Raw genomic sequence first — 17226 nt, 5'->3', positions numbered from 1 at the left:
GATGCCTTGAAGGAATATTCGCTGGCAGACGAAACTGCGTTATTTTATAAACTAATGCCAAACAAAGCCCATGATTTCAACGGAAATAAGAGTTTTGGGGGCAAACGTTCAAAAGAACGTATCATGGCTCTTTTGTGCACTAATTCCACAGGGACAGACAAACTGAAGCCACTCATTATTGGGAAGTTTGGGAAGCCAAGGTGCTTCAAGGGGGTGCAACATCTGCCCTGTGATTACAGGCGCAACTCTAAGGCATGGATGACATCTGTGCTATTCAAAGAGTGGTTGTTGGACTTGGAACATTGGATGAAGGCCGAAAAGAGGAGAATTCTTCTATTACTGGACAATTGCTCTTCTCATAATTGTGTGCCTTGCCATTTTGAGCATGTAAAAGTTTTATTTTTGCCTCCAAATACAACTTCAATTCTGCAGCCGCTGGATCAGGGTATAATTAATGCAGTATAGCGGCATTACCAAGCTCGTGTGGTCCATCAAATGCTATGCAACGTTGCCACGAATAGACACATTAACATCAACATTTTGGGAGCAATGCAGATGTTTAATGCTGCATGGAAATCTCTGAATGCAGACATCACAAACTGCTTTAAAAAAGCTGGAGTGGTTTTTACAGAAGATGTCGCAGAAAGGGAAGTGTTGGATGATGTGGAAACCGAGGAGAATTGGAAGCGTTTGTGTACAACGTTGGATGTTCCGTCTACGGTAAGTCTTACCGACTACATCAATGTAGATAGTGATGTAATAGTCCACAAAGAAATCACCAATGAGGAAATTGTGGAGGACATTATGAATGACAGAGATCCATGTGATGAGGAGGAAGAGGAAGACAACCCCCCAAATGATTGTGATCGACAGAGCTTGACTCTTCAGCAGGCAACGAACATGGTAGCCTACAAGATTTTCTTGTGTCAGAAAGTGATGTGCCAGAATCTGTTTTAAATTCATGTGCAGAGGTTGGTGTCTATTTGGAACGAGCTTTTGTGTCTGGATCTGTTCAGAAGAAAATCCCATACTTTTAAAAAAAATGAGGTTCTGGAACAACGTGTAGACTTGCTGATACAATGTAAAAATAGATTTTCTGAAAACATCTGCCAATACTGTAACTCATAATTAGGGCCCGGATGTTTATGCAGTAATAAGTTAGAATGCAAACTTACTGAAGCGAGTAACAAGTAGAGTCTATCTGCACGACGGTAATGTTGTGAGGTTTGCATAAACATTAGGGGTTTGGCCCATTAGAACTCTCTAATGTTTATGCAATCCTCACAACATTACCGTCGTGCAGGTAGACTCTACTTGTTACTCGCTTCAGAAAGTTTGCATTCTAACCTATTACTGCATAAACATCCGGGCCCTACTCATAATGGTGTACTTTGAAGTTATATAGATAATGCAACGGATATAACAGGGCAGATGACCTCGCAGTTCCGCCCCTAAAAACAACAATAACTAAGGGATATAATACTGGGTGAGTTCTTAAGAATTGACTTATTTCAGTATAACAAATTAATTTGAGAGGTCCCCAAAATTTTGTTATACTGGTATTTTACTGTAATTGTGAAGATCTGTGAGGCAGATAATCTCCCTCAGAGCCTACCCAAGAAATTGGAAGTAAACGGCATGACTGCAGAAAGGACGAAATATCTGTACGACAACATTCAAAAGTACTGCACAGTAGAAACAAGGGATTTGTAGTGTACACAGCCGAGTGACATAAATGCAGCTGAACCTGGGCGAAGTAGTGAGATGGACTGTGCGTGCTAAAAAAAAAGACATACGTAATTAAGAACATTCCAGAAAAATAAGGAATATTTCAGTTTTGTTACTACAGGATACAAGATAGATTAGTAATGTAAATCCGTAATTGGATACTGACTGTGTGTAGTTTCAGAACAATCTTCTTAAATATCCAACATTATTACTATTATTATTAATGTCTGCGCATGTGAGTGTCTCAAGACTAAACCTTTCTATTTCACTTTTTTCAAATTTTGGACATGTTTAATTTCTGGAGAATGACACTCCTAGATACATTTATGAAAATTGTTTTAATATGCAAAGCTGATATTCCTTTATCCAGTGAAAAAGCCAGAGTTTCTTAAATCATTAATATATTTTCAGAGTACTACACCCCATTTTCCAATAGATTTTCTCAAAATTCAATAAATTCTGTCTTACAACTTCAACGTTACACGAAGCAATCAGGTTTAAGCTAGAGACTTCTGGTTTGCACAAAAATGGTCGCAAATTTACCTACTATCAAAATCAACTAAAAATGAGACTTTGAGACTTAAGGTATGGTTTCCTGGAGAGCGTCACATATCTTGTTCCGTTCTGGGACTTTGAGCGATTGACTTTCCACCGCGCTGTAGAAATGAGTGCTAACATACTTCCATTTCCTTGTCAATGATTATTCGTCATGCTGCCAGCCAAAATTGTATTTTGTAAGAAGATTAAAATTCTTGGTATCAACTAACGCCAGAAGCTTTCAATTTTATTCATGTTGCATATTGTTATGCAGAAAAACATATTGAAAAATGAAAGACTGTCCTAATATGGAGATAAACCGAGAGGTGTGTTGACTGTGTAGTCTAGACCCTTTTGATGCCAGGCTGTAATCTAGTGGTTGCGCTAAGAATGCCAAGACAATTTTAATGAAAATGTACACACAAAGGAAAAATATTCTCTTAATTACATTTTTGGAGGTAAATCCCTGTTCTTTTTTTTCCATAGCACACAGGTGAATAGAGAACATGTGACTGGAATTGCATTAGAGTCATATTTTATTCATTTAAAAGCATTGGAATTTATTATTTTTCGAAAAACTTAAATTTCAAAACATGACCTAGATTTTACATTTATAGTATATTTTTATCATGGATATGATATCTTTATGAGAATATTCAGCTAATTTTGAATAAAAAATAATGTTTTACACATTTATTGATAGTAGGCCTACCTTTTGAAAATTAAAGCACATTACTGAATCGATGATGCTTGCAGTCTAAAGGGGTCCAAAATCCAAGTCATCGGCCCCTCATAATGGTACTTATTGCTAGGAAAGTAGAACCATGGTATTAGTCATGGTGCAGTACTAATCAAAAGTAGTGTAGACTCGCAGTATTCCACACATTATGGTACTACTCACAGGTAATGAAATTCGCACATGTAGTACAGACCTATGGTGTTTTGCACATTGCAGCACCATTTACAGGCAACGCAAACCTATGGTGTTCATCACATAAGTGTAATAACCACAGGGACTCGTACTATCCCGTGGTGTTCCTCATATAGTGGGTACTAATCATAGGCAAGCCAGAACCATGGTGTCGCTCATATAGTGGTACTAACCACAGGTACTGTAAAAGCCGACAGTGCACTCTAAGTGGGGGGCTGACCGCACGGTGCTCCTGCGTGCTACTAATCACAAACCTATTTGAAACTAAGGTACTACGTGCAAGTAAAAGCGACCCATGGTGTTCCCCCTCGTGGTGGTACTAATCACAAGTAGTTTCATGGTTCTAATACAATCATCCCTTGGGCGCCCCTTTTAGTTGCCTCTTACGACAGGCAGGGGATACCGTGGGTATATTCTTCGTCTGCGTCCCCTACCCACAGGGGGTTGTGTGTTTGGTCCGCGAGAGGTATTTTATTTCCCTCAAGTCCACCGGCACGCCGGTTTGGACCGCCCCCTATCCGCCACCTGGGACATGCCATGTGGGAGTATCACCTCTCCCCCTGCTATGCCAGCATAGTAGGTTTGTGGTTTTAGGAGGAGAAGACAGAATTTGCTTACTTGAGGAGTAGAATAACAAGAGACAGTCAAAACAGACAAGAGATAATTAGCCACATAATGCAAACCAAAAACAGTTCCAACTCACTGAAAAGTCCATGTCTAATAACCTCAATTTCAAACTAAGGATGAGACTGATGAAGGCATAGGTTTGGAGTGTTGCCTTGTATGGCTGAAATGTGGACAGTGGGGGCAGCAGAGAGGAGGAGATTTGAAGCTTTCAAAACCTGGTGCTACCAGAGAATGCTAAAAATCATCTGGATGGACAGAGTAACAAATGATGTGGTGTTTACTAGAGTAGGAGAATCGAGATGTCTTTGGCATCAGATTCAGATCACGTGTAAGATTCAGATCAGACGAGACCAACTGGTAGGCCATCTACTGCACCATAACACAATGTTTACAGTAGCAGAGGGCTGCATAAAAGAACAAAACTGGCGATGAAGGCCATGCCTGGAATACAGAGCCAAATCATGTCAGATATGAAATGTGCAAACATGGAAGCAAACATGGAACTGAAAACAAAGGCCGAAAGAAGAGATGAATGAAAAAGACTGCTGCAAATCAACCCATGGGTCGAGAACCAAAGAAGTTTCTTTTAAATTTGGTAATGTTAGCACATACCTAATACAGGTATGTACTGTATAGTTTAACCTTATTTGTACTTGAAACATTTATTAGAGTAAGTTGGCCATGTGATTAGGGTTATGCAGCTGTGAGCTTGCATTCGGGAGATAGTGGGTTTGAATCCCACCATCGGCAGCCCCGAAGATGGTTTTCTGTGGCTTCCCATTTTCACACTATACAAATGCTGGGGCTGTACCTTAATTAAGGCCATGGCCACTACCTTCCCAATCATAGCCCTTTCCTATCCTTCCATCACCAAAGACCTTTGATGTGTTAGTGCGACGTTAAACAAGTAAAATACATTTATTCATGGCTGACATGTTACCATCTGACTAGTTCATATTTCTGTGTTATATGTTTTTTTTATAATTCAGGGTAATGTGAGCCCCCAGAGCTCTTCTGAATATTCACTTCCTCAAATATTCCATTACCTTTTTGAAGACCACTCTTAAAGCTGGTTAGTACAGTTGAAGTATAGTCTCTAATTTTAAATAATAATGATGACAGAATAAAAACATGCAATAAAAAAATTAAGACATATTTACCTCTCTCAAGCTGAGAAAAAAGAATATGTTATCCATCCATGTGAAGTAATCCTTGGACATGTGCAGACCAGAGTGGACTACTCTACTCATGACAGTATCTAACTGTCGCAATGAAATGTCTTCCTCAGGATGACCAAATCTTTCTAGAATCTTCAAATCTTCTTCCGTAACTCTAATGTCAACCAGCCCACTAGACGGACCTCCATTAGCTAGACTAAAGCTTGACAGATGGGCACTTTGCAACAGGAGATGGATAAATCTTTTCATGAATCTCATTTCATTACCATCACATGCCGAAACTTGAGTAAGACACAGTAAATTTTCAATCTTATTCACAGGCTTTGGTGGTTCCATGATTGGCTGTTCTGGTTCCACTGTCACCTTACAGTACCTCTGTACTTCATTTGGGCATTTTTCAATAAGCTGTTCAATAAGTTGTTTACACGGATCAGCTACAGGTTTCCCATTGCTTGCACTGTTTAGGAACAGAAAAAAATACCGTTAGGACATGTTTCTAGTAATTTATAAGGAAGCTGATAATAAAAGTAAATAGAAGATACCAGGTCATCAATCTCCTTTCAAATTATTCACCGTTACTGTAAATCCCAACCTTCAAATGATGAGGGTAATGAGAAAAACATGCCTCATCAGACTTGAAAAAAATGTTGTGAATCAAGGAACTTGCAGCCGTATACCACTATATTGAGGGATGCCAATAGCATTATCTTGGTGGGACCTGAAGAAAAGCTGTGAAGTGCTGGAAGGAGTGTTAAGAATCTATCTAAAGATGAGAGGCCAGATGAATCACCCTGTACTTTGTACTGATAAATGCAACAGAGCAAGTCCTGACATAATAAAGGAGAAAGTACTGTATGCAATCAAGCTCCAGAAGAAAGGTAAAGCTGTGGGTCCAAACAGCATACATGCAAAAACTATTAAACTGTAGTGCCGTTGTACAGTGTTGCCACATTCCTACATTATTTTCTCTTTCTTGCTCTCATGTTTGTTCAGACTGCTGTATTCTGCAGCATGCAACAAGATCTAACTGAAAAGTGAAAAGTCTGGGAACTCCAAGCAACTCCAGGCAGGCAACAAGCATGTCTCATTGAAGACCGCAGTGGATCTGCCCACGTTTCCAAGGCAACCATACTCCTAATCCCTTCTGTACAGCCAAGCAGGCAGAAAATGGACCCTCCCTGCGCTGGCTGTCAGAACGCTTCGTTTAATACTTGGACTAAAGACCTGCTAACTGCACTATACAATGCAGTAGGCCTATGTAAGACTGGGAGAATTTTATCTAAATGGTTTAGACCCCCCCCCCCCTGTGGGTGGGGGCGGTAGAATAACACCCATGGAATCCCCTGCCTGTCGTAAGAGGCGACTAAAGGGGGCTCCAGGTGCTCTGAATATTGGAGCGTGGGTTGGCGACCACAGGGCTCTTAGCTGAGTTCTGGCATTGCTTCCACTTACTTGTGCCAGACTCCTCACTTTCATCTATCCTATCTGACCTCTCTTGGTCAACTCTTGTTCTTTTCCAACCCTGACGGTATTACGTACAGTGGCCTAGGGAGTCTTTCATTTTATGCCCTTTGTGGCCCTTGTCTTCCTTTGGCCGATATCTTCATTTTTCGAAGTGTCAGTTCCCTTCCATATTTCCCTCTGATTAGTGTTATATAGAGGATGGTTGCCCAGTTGCACTTCCTCTTAAAACAATAATCACCACCACCACATGACTGGTTTAGACCTAGAACTAGGGCAGAATCTGATCGCCTTCGAACCTCTCTTGTTCATTAATGAAAACATACTTGGCAACTGCTTTTACTTCCGTCCGTCTTGCAATGATCCACGAATTTCATCTCTAACACTGTGATACGAATGTCCCCGCCTGTCCCTGGTAATCATTACCTAAGGTCCCAAAAACCATCAAAACAGAACCGAGGACCTATTTTATTATTCCATGCACACAGTATTCAGGAGCAGCCAGCCTGCTTTAAGCACTCCAATTTGTCCAAAGTAAATGTGCTGGTCCACCTCGACACTCGATGAAGAGCACCGCAGTAGGTTTTCATTGGGGTCCACCTACGGCACGCAGGAACCGCACGTGGGTTAACCACGGCAGCCGCACATTTTCAACTTGCCACCGCTGGCAGGACATCCCTTGAACCATGCCAGTTAGACACCCGACGAGCAATGAAATGACAATTGGGGACACAAACCCAACTATGAGCTTTTTAACTGCAACAATTTTAATATACGCTACTGGAGCTAGAATTACCATGGCTGCTGGCATCAGACTTGGGTATAAGTCCAGGATCCGCCTGCAATTGCTCCGCGGCTGTGAGCCATGCGTCTGTGCGATGTCATGGGTGACGGCATTTGAAGGTTGAGATTTACAGTAATGGTGAATAATTTGTAAGGAGATTGATGACCTGCTATCTTTTGGCTGTTTGACACAACATACACATATAATATAGATCAAGAGTAGCAAATCAAGTGACCACTAGATTGGGTAAAACTTCAATAACTGGTTTGTAAAAGAGAGGTTCACATCATGGCTAACACGACATAGGACCATGAAAAGGCTCGTGAAATGAAAATGACAGAATATGAAATACATCTGGCTCAGTGATAAGACCATTGGGCTGGGGACAAACAAAGGGGGTCTGGGGGTGTAAGCTACCAGGATAGGGCCGCGAAGCGGCCAGTAGACCTCTAGCATCCCCAGCGACAGTATGCAACAAGACCATTGTAATCCACCTAAAACCACTGACAATGACAGGTTAGGTTCAGATCCACCAAAAACCACTGATAGTGACAGGTTAGGTTGTGATCCACCAAAAACCACTGATAGCGACAGGTTAGGTTGTGATCCACCGAAAACAACTGATAGTCACAGGATTAGGTTAGGTTTGGTGTGACAGAATTTCTAACTGACAGACTGTTGTCACTGGAACCACTGTTGGTGACTATGATTGAATGTGATAAACATAAAAATGGAACCAATTATTGGTCTCTCAATGTTTAATCCGGTAAATATGCCAGGAACTGGCGAACCAACACCCTACATACATGCATAGTACGTAGATAGTTTACAGAAATCAGTAAAAAAGGATATTAATTTATGGTACTCAATGTTCTTTAAATTAAAAGAAATATTCAGTCAACTATAGGCCCTAGTAGTCAGTCAACTTGTTTTTTTTTACTATTACTGTACTGTTTTCGACCAGCATAGTAACCCGACACACACACACACACACACACACACACAGAGAGAGAGAGAGAGAGAATGTTAAACAGCGACTCATGATCTCGTGAACGGTGACAGGCAGAATGCCCAACCTCACCATCTACATTCTGGAATATTTCTATTTCAAAAAATGGAATTTGCCCTCCACTGTGAATCTGCAAATTTTATTGAATATATATAACTACATGGCTCAAATGAAGGTGGATAAGCTACAAGGTCTTCTTTTTTTTATCTGAGGAATGTGTCGTGATAACGCGAAATTAGTGATTTGGGTTACATGTTTCTCAAAGTTATGTTGATAGCATTTTTTTTTTTTGTTAGTTGCTTTACGTCGCGCCGACACAGATAGGTCTTATGGCGACGATGGGACAGGGAAGGGCTGGGAGTGGGAAGGAAGCGGCCGTGGCCTTAATTAAGGTACAGCCCCAGCATTTGCCTGGTGTGAAAATGGGAAACCACGGAAAACCATCTTCAGGGCTGCCGACAGTGGGGTTCGAACCTACTATCTCCCGAATACTGGATACTGACCGCACTTAAGCGACTGCAGCTATCGAGCTCGGTGATAGCATTTTAGTCACATATGACAGTGATATAGTTTGCGGTAAATGCAAATTATTTTGCAATGCCATCTGTCTCAAGGGTAATGTACTATGTATCCGTATAGCCTATATATACGACTTTTAAATCTTTACCTGTCAAGTGACATGTTAGCCAAATAGTGACGTACGTGGTTCAAATCAACCCGTCGCCAGGAGTTACTAACACGCAAGTTAAATTTGTGTAAATTGCAAATATATATGATGTAAATGTAAGGTAGGATAAGAGGAGACAGATGGACTGAAGGCGGCAGAGGAGAGTGGAGAGAGAAAAGAAAAGTCAATGGGATAAAACTATCACTAATTTTAGATTCTCCCCACCAAAAACCCATACTATCCAGGCAGGTCCTGTAAGTATAACCTTCTGGCCTTGTTCCTCCTACCTAAAAAATGCTAATACTTCACATTGTGATGATTACCACATAACTCTATGTCTTAAGGATATCTATGCAAAATCTGAACGCCAAATGGGTTACGTTCAGTTTGGTTTTAGAAACGGACTGGGAACTCGAGGCTATTTTCTCCTTGAATGTCTTGACTCAGAAATGCCTGGATATGAATATTGACATATACACACATGCTTTATCAACTATAAAAAAGATTACATTTAAAAACTACTGATGATGATGCTGGTTATCTATGCTATCATAACTCATATTTACTGGAAACAAACAGCACAGGTCAAAACAGAAGGAGCAACAACTCACGACATATCTATACAGAGAGGCACGCAGCAGGGCTGTGTCCAGTTTCCTCTCCTTATTAATATCCACTCTAGGTTGTGTTCAGAGAAGCTGTTAAGGATGTTAACCTCGGCATCAGGATCAATGGCAATGTCATTAATAACATCTGCTTTGCTGCTGATACAGTTGTTAGCAAGTAGCCTTGCAAAATTTCAAATTATATTATTAATAACATTGTATGAATGAATGCAGTATTTGGTCTATTCACGAATAATGGTAAGACCAAACTGACTGTGTTTTTGAAAACACCAATGCAGGCTTCCCTGCACAGCAACAACACAATTACTCAGTAAGTGTCGTCCTTTAAAATTCCTTGGGACTATACTGAATGAGCATTGCGATCCCAAGAATAAAATCATGTCCAGGATCGGGCAAGCCAAACATCTGATCAACAGTATGAGGGTCTTACTCACCAGTAAAGAACTCAACCTCCAGCTCAGAGTTTGGATGTTGTGATCCTATGCTTTCCCTAACCTTCTGTATGGTTTCACTGGCAGGAATCTCAGCCCTTTGCTGGAGAGGTGGATTGAAGGTTTTGAAATGTCCAGAGGAATGTTTTGAATATCCTGGGCAGAAAGGAAGACCAATGAAGAAGTCCTCAACTTGTTAAATAAGAAAAATGGAGCAAAAGCTCAGGTGAATGATAAGAACTTCTCCAACTAAAGGACGATGATCTGTGGGGAGATAGAAAAATTCCTGTCTTAAATACTTGCACCACTGGTATGGACAAACTACTGAAATCTTTCTATAACTGGTTTCGCGAGTAATCATAATCAACAGGATCGTCAATCTTTTTTTTTTTTTTGCTAGTAATTTAACATCGCACTAACATATTGAAGGTTTTCGACGATGCAAGGATGGGAAAGGGCTGGGATTGGGAAGGTAGCGGCTGTGGTGTTAATTAAGGTAAGTTACAGCCCTGGTAGTGTAGCTATTTGCCGGGTGTGAAAATGGGGAAACCACGGAAAACCATCTTCAAGACTCCCGCTGGCAGGATTGGAACTCACCATCTCCCGAATGCAAGCACACAGCTACGCGATCCTAACTGCACAGCGAACTCGCTTGGTTCACCAACCTACATGGGGGGGCCAGCGTCCTATGAAGAAGGTGAAGTGAACTGCTTCAGCATTCAATTTTACAGCAGGACTGAAGCAAACATAAACCAATATGTTAGAATAAATTAAAATTGAAATTTAAGACGTCACCTTTAGACTTATGACACAATATGATATATATATAGTATAAAATGAAGAACGCAAAAAGTAAGCAGATCACTCATAGTGCACTGTGTTTTCATAATTTTTGTGGCAGATATAAGGTTACGAAAATGTTTATTGTTTTATATAACTGTTAGTATCAGGATCATAACCATGATATCTCCAAATTTACATAATTACGACTTTCCATTTCAAAACTCCCATATGTATTGGTTGGGATTTGAACCATATTATGTTACACTTCATTACAGCATGGTGATGATGATGCTATTTGATTACATTTTATTCTAATAATGGCATAGCTTAAAACACCAAAGAATTGGAAATTAGTTCCACAAAGGTTCTTTAACATGTTGGAAGTCAACAACGTAAGGTTTTAGCACTTAAAAACCACTGACGAGACGAAACTTCCCACCTTGGGAATGAATAAATCACAACTTACCAACTGTGCCAAGTCTATTCAATAACAAAGGTACTAAATTAACTGTCAGGATAATACTCGAAAGTTTGGTTCCCAAAATGGTTAAAATAATTGATTTATACGTCCAGCTTGGCCACTGTGTGCTTATCATCTAAGGCAAATAGGTTACGGTATACTAACTGTAAAAAACAAATTAACCTATGCATCAATCCTGTCAAGAAAACTCTGAAAAGGTTACATTTCTAGAAAACAGATCTCTGTGAATTAGAGGAGGTGAAACATTATCTGGTACTGTAATAATTAAGGTGGAGGGTGGGGGGAAGGGGTCCACAAGGCAGTATTATTGGACTCCTATGTTTTCTTATAGGGCCTATATACATATATATATTATATACGTGCCATAGCTGTGGCCTCTGGACGAATGTAGTGGTTTTCTGCCCACTGGCCTGAATTTCTGACTCAGCCATCGTGGATTTAAATCTTGACAAGTTATCAGTGTTAAAATGAAGTGCAGTTTGACTAATGAAGACAACTGAGAAGAGATAATAATAATAATAATAATAATAATCACAATAATCACTTGGACAGCTTTCAAAGACACCCACATGCCAATTTTGTCCCAAAGACAGTAAATCTACTGACACGAGGCTGAAGTTTTGAACACCACCACATACCATCAACTAGGTAGTCTGTAAAATTTGAGAACACTGGGGAAGTGAGGTTTCTTTATTACCACACCGACCTATATATTCAATGACAGCTTTGCTGACATATTCTGTATTTGCTCAAACCCACCAGCTCGAGGTCAGAAGGCCAGCACTCTAGTTACTGTGAAATGGGGTGACTTTGATCAAGAAAAAGTAAGAAAGTGTTCATAACTTTTACTGCAATTCTTTAGAACCTCCAAAATATTTTATTTCAATAGAAGAATCGATTCTACACACTTCACAGTATAAAAGTCACTTGGTGATTATTAAATGTACCAAATAAAAAATATAATACTGTTATCAAAGCTACTTGTTATGTTGGGGTGATTTTGATCATCATGATCAGTCACCTAAATTTTTTAATTCTGCCAAGTAGTTTTCTATTTATAAAGCAAAATGTATCTTGGGGAGACAATGTTCACTGACAATATAGATTTTTTAAAAAGCACACGCATATTCACAAATAGAATGTATGAAATTAGCACAATGACTTAGCACGGTAGCACAATGGATTTTACTCTTTCAGTACCTACCAGTACTGTAAGTCATGTTACATTTCCTTAACATCAACACAAAAGTCAAACTTGTGCCGCAATCTGTCACCACCCTGAATGATGTGAAGGTCCGGGAGTACAGCAATTATGTCTGATTTATTAACGACAGACGTATAATTTTCTCTTGGCTGAAAACCAATTTTATCGGCATTCACTGATTTTAGGCCCATGATTTTGTACCCGTCATGAAGAATATCCTGAACACATACATAACCAAAGTATACAGCCTTACGTTTCCCAGATAGAAATTTGACCAACACAAAACTGCCAACATGTAAATTCTCAACACACGGTGCCACATAAGTTTTGGGTGTGTGGTGTTCAGGACTGGAGGTTACTTCTTCATCGTCATTACTATCTTCATTTTCTGGGATCATATTATCATCACTTTCGTCAGAACTAGATGGAGTTGCAGCAACGCTCTTTCCAGGCTCTACATTCAGGCGACTCCTCTTCTTCGGGCGTTGGGGAGTCTCATTAGTTCCAAATCTCCTCTCTTGCAGGAAGGATACCAAAACCCCTTCCACACTTGGGTAACCTTGTTCTCCACAAGGTAATTTGTCTAGTACTCTTGATGGGTTCAATGGAAAAATTCCTGTGGCTTCAAATCTGCTCACTAAATTGTGATTGACTCTGCCACATTCAATTCCTAATGCATTCCTCTTTGATAAACTAGAGTCCATTTTGTACAAAGCTTGTTGCAGGAGTTGTGGAAAAGTGTCCTTCTGCAAGGCAGACTGTTTCTGATGCCTCATTTTCCATTCTGTTAAGACAGACCTCCATACAGCTTTGAATGGACAAAAAAATGCCACATCTAAGGGTTGGCAGAGGTGAGTGGAATAAGGTGGCAAGCATACAAAAGCAATGTTGTTCTCTTCACACAGTCTCAACACTTCACTTGTAAAATGTGAAGCTAGGTTGTCACCGATAACTACTTTACGTCCTTCCAACCATTTTGCATGAGGTAGAAGCACACTGATAAACCAGTCAGTAAAACAAGAAGCTTCCATCCAACCATACGAAGTACGATTGTACCGTGATCCTCTTGAACAACATTTGTCTTCACAACAGGGGTATCCTTTAGGACCATCTTTGGTCCACTGGTCCCATAACTCCTGACTTTTGTAGACAACGTATGGTGGAAGAAGTACACCTGAAGACGAACCACAAACCATAATTGTGGTGGAGGACTTGGTGTGATTCATAACTTTTTCAGGGTACTTCACACCACGGCGGTAAAGGAGAAGGGTCGTCAGTCACATTTCTCTCATAATTAAAGAGATTAGTGGGGGGCACACCATCAAGTGTTTCATACAGATTCTTGAAGTAATTCTTAATGACTTCTGGAGATACTTCGGCTCTAGCTCTTGAAATATTGGCTGCTAGTCGCTGGCAGATATTAGTTTTGAGGCGGTTTAGCATGCTGTATGCCCAGTCAATTCCTGGAAGGTTCTTTCGAAACATAGTCACACGTCTTCCAATACTGTCAAGGTATGATTTTGTTAACAGTCTTAAATCAAAAAAGAGTCATTGGGTACCCCCAGTCTGCACATGTTATGATGGAATGGATGATTTCTTTCTCCTCCTCGGATGATAATGCAGGCTGACCTCCAACTGACCCTGAGTGGTGCCCGTGAACTTTGTTATTTATTGTGCCGAATGGTATCTTGTATCGCCTCGATGCCTCCCTCATGGTGATTTCTCTGGCCTTCACCTTCTCAATGGCTTCTTGGAGAGCTGTTGGACTGTAATTGCAGTAGGTTGGAAAACCTGGTTTTCAACTATGGGTCCTAGGCATCTTGCTTTCCTGAAAATGAGCAAAATATAAATCTAGACATTTCCAGACGCATTAATCCTGAATAACAGCTACCGGTACTGTCTGAGCTACTCAGCCAGGCACTGAGAAGAGAAGTTGGTTCAATTACTTTACTACTGTGGGTCATTCTTAGTAAACTGTTTCCCTATCTCAACTCCAGGGTTGTATCTCATAAAATGACCAAGACAACCTACTTTCTCAATTCCACCCTCAATGAACTGAAACTGCACATAAGAACTATTTCTGTCTCTCTGTATTACAAACAGCACAATTCTAGAAGATGGGTGCCAACATGCGCTTGACTGTCACCTGCCACAATCTGTCTATAGTTCAGTTATTACGAGTTTCGACTTGACGTTTGAGCGCTGCCTTTTGGCAGAGGGTAAGTGAATTAATCAACAGCCAATCATAGGCAGCCGATCACTCCGATAGAGCGCGTTAGACTCCAGTTCCAGTTAGCAGTGTTGTCGATCTGTTGTTTACTGTAACCACGTGCTATCAGCTGTGTGTTGTATTGTGCTCAGTTCTTTGTGCTAGGTTGTTGTTCGTTTATATTTCGTAGTGTAGAGTTTATAAATGTATTGCTTAGTATTTTTAATAGTATAGCGCATTATATTGTAGTGAATACTGTGTAACAGGTGATCTATTTTATATAGCAGTTATACATTTCATTCGTTAATTATATAGTAGGTTAATTTTAGGCCCGTGTGTGAATTTGGTGTTCTGTCATGTCGACGCCTACGTCTAGGGATGAAGCTCCCAAGAGAAGAAAACCCTTCGGACGCGGTACTCCGCTAAGGAGCCAGGACCTTGTAATGTTAGGGAGCCATTCTTGACAAAGCACTAACAATGGTGGCTAAAAAAATGAGTTAAGTGGTTGAAGGAGCACAATATTTTGGTTCGCGATGACATGGGGAAGGGGGATCTTATGCATCTTTTGAAACAAAACAAGCCCCAGTACCCAGTTTGTGTGGTGGATAGCCAGAAAGAACGGGCATACAGTAGTTCAGACGATTATGTTGAAGACCTTATTATCTCTTTAGGGTCAAGCAAGTGTGAAACTTCAACAGACGATGACAATTACATGTAATTAATCTCATAATAGAACCGTATTGAGGACAATATATTAAAAGGACGATGACAATGCCGATAGTGACTGAGAAAGTGGTATATTCGTTTTGTAGGATTTTTTCCTTCGTTACGGGAAACTGAATCTAACAGCAACGCGAGATCTTCTACATGGTGAGTAGAAATTTAATTTTCTCACATTTTATCTGTTCGAGCATTGACATATTTTTATCTTTTAGCCTTAACCTAAATGTATTGTGTATTATTGATCTTATGTGAATCATGTATGTTGCTACAAAGTATAACTGATTATGGACTTATATTCCAGTATTTACATTTCTGTTCATGTTGTATATCGTAAATCAGCTGTTTGTATTCGTAGCAATTTGGCACCACCGGCTGACTTCCGGGTAACTGTCAAGTCGAAACTCATTAAAACGGAACTATAGGCCTAGATCAATGGTTAAACTCACTCTCTCTCACACACACACACACACACACACACACACACACACACAATGCTAAAAATTGTTATACATGATTAATTAATTAATAATAAATTAATGCACACACACACCTAAATAAAATCCAGTCTCTTATGCCACACTTTGCTCAGAAAGCCTGTATGTTGAGAACAGGCTAAGAAATAACCAAAATCGTCTTATTGACATGCATTACCTAGCATCATCACAGCTTATTCTTAGGAAAAATATCTCTACATAAACAGGAGTTTTACCCCACGCACTCCAACACACTGAGAAATAACACAAGAGATGATTACCACAATGACCCAAGTCCCTAAAAAAGGCACGAACAATAAAATACCCATGCATGTCGTGCAAATGTGTCTAAGGTTATGAACACACTGCATACTGGATTATTTTATATATTACCCGTTTAGTTCTTCAAGATTTCATGAAAGTATAACCAACACTCCAATATGATACACACCTTTTAAAACTTTTTGTCTCCCGATCATAGTTCCAGCCAGATGGATCAACCATGTCATGCAATAAATCCTTGGCATAGGTTACACTAATAAAATACAAGAGGCATAGCACAGCTGAATAGAAAATCATTTCTCTGGATGTAGTTCACGAAAAGACAGTAATAAGTTCAAACGTTTTGTCAAGATAGCCTGACAAACTGACAGCACCGACCTCATAAAACTTGATAAATTTCTCTCTTAACGCGCATATAAGTTAAACATCACCAATTTAACGGAAATACACTACAGATTATCATTATCGTATAACTCAGCCTGGGAGTGGGGTAAGTTCAGCTTCACATTGAATTCAATAACAATAACACAGCACCTGCTTTAAAACCTTCCCACTCAAATTTTACAGTTCGAAACGGGCATCCGCGCTCAACTATTGACATGTTAACAGTGTCGCCAACACAATTCTCGTAATAGACTATCATCCAATATAAGCTTGAAAAAGCCAAATCATAACTAGAAAAAGTAAAAAAATAAGCCAAATTTCTATGGCACTGCTTACCGGATAGGAAATTAAATTGTTCTTTGTTCTGTTAATTAGCAAATTACTATAAGCGCAAACCATGCACTTTTAATTGTGTACACTGAGACTGAGCTAAATAGTCTCGTCAGGCTGGTTTTAGACAAAAATGGGAAATATGGGAAAGACAGTCTATACAATTTTTTGCGGAGTACAGACCCAAGGATTGCGTGTAAGGTTTATCATTAGTCTGACTAAGAATATGTATAGGTATATACAAAGTAGCGTTTCAGTTATAGCACTAACGTTTAGTGAACCTCTAATTTTCAATTCATTAATTGCATTTTGCCAAGCAATGGAATTCTTAATATTGGAAAGTTAAAAAGAATATGTTTATAAATGGGGACATTTATG

At 39.8% G+C, this 17226-nt stretch overlaps 1 protein-coding gene across 1 annotated transcript in view; it reads right to left on the bottom strand.

Annotated features, from left to right (window-relative positions):
• LOC136877155 (uncharacterized) overlaps positions 1-16691 on the bottom strand; it is a 120918-nt gene extending 104227 nt beyond the window's left edge. The window contains exons 1-2 of the mRNA XM_067150968.2: positions 16304-16691; positions 4984-5458 (exon numbers count right to left, since the gene is read on the bottom strand). Coding sequence (XP_067007069.2) covers positions 4984-5458; positions 16304-16431 — 603 coding nt within the window. The 5' untranslated portion in view covers positions 16432-16691. The remainder of the gene's footprint in view (positions 1-4983; positions 5459-16303) is intronic.
• Between the last annotated feature and the right edge of the window lie 535 nt (positions 16692-17226).

This window comes from Anabrus simplex, chromosome 1 (assembly GCF_040414725.1).
Source record: "Anabrus simplex isolate iqAnaSimp1 chromosome 1, ASM4041472v1, whole genome shotgun sequence".
Lineage (NCBI taxonomy): Eukaryota > Metazoa > Arthropoda > Insecta > Orthoptera > Tettigoniidae > Anabrus > Anabrus simplex.
This window is presented reverse-complemented; position numbering and strand designations above follow the sequence as displayed.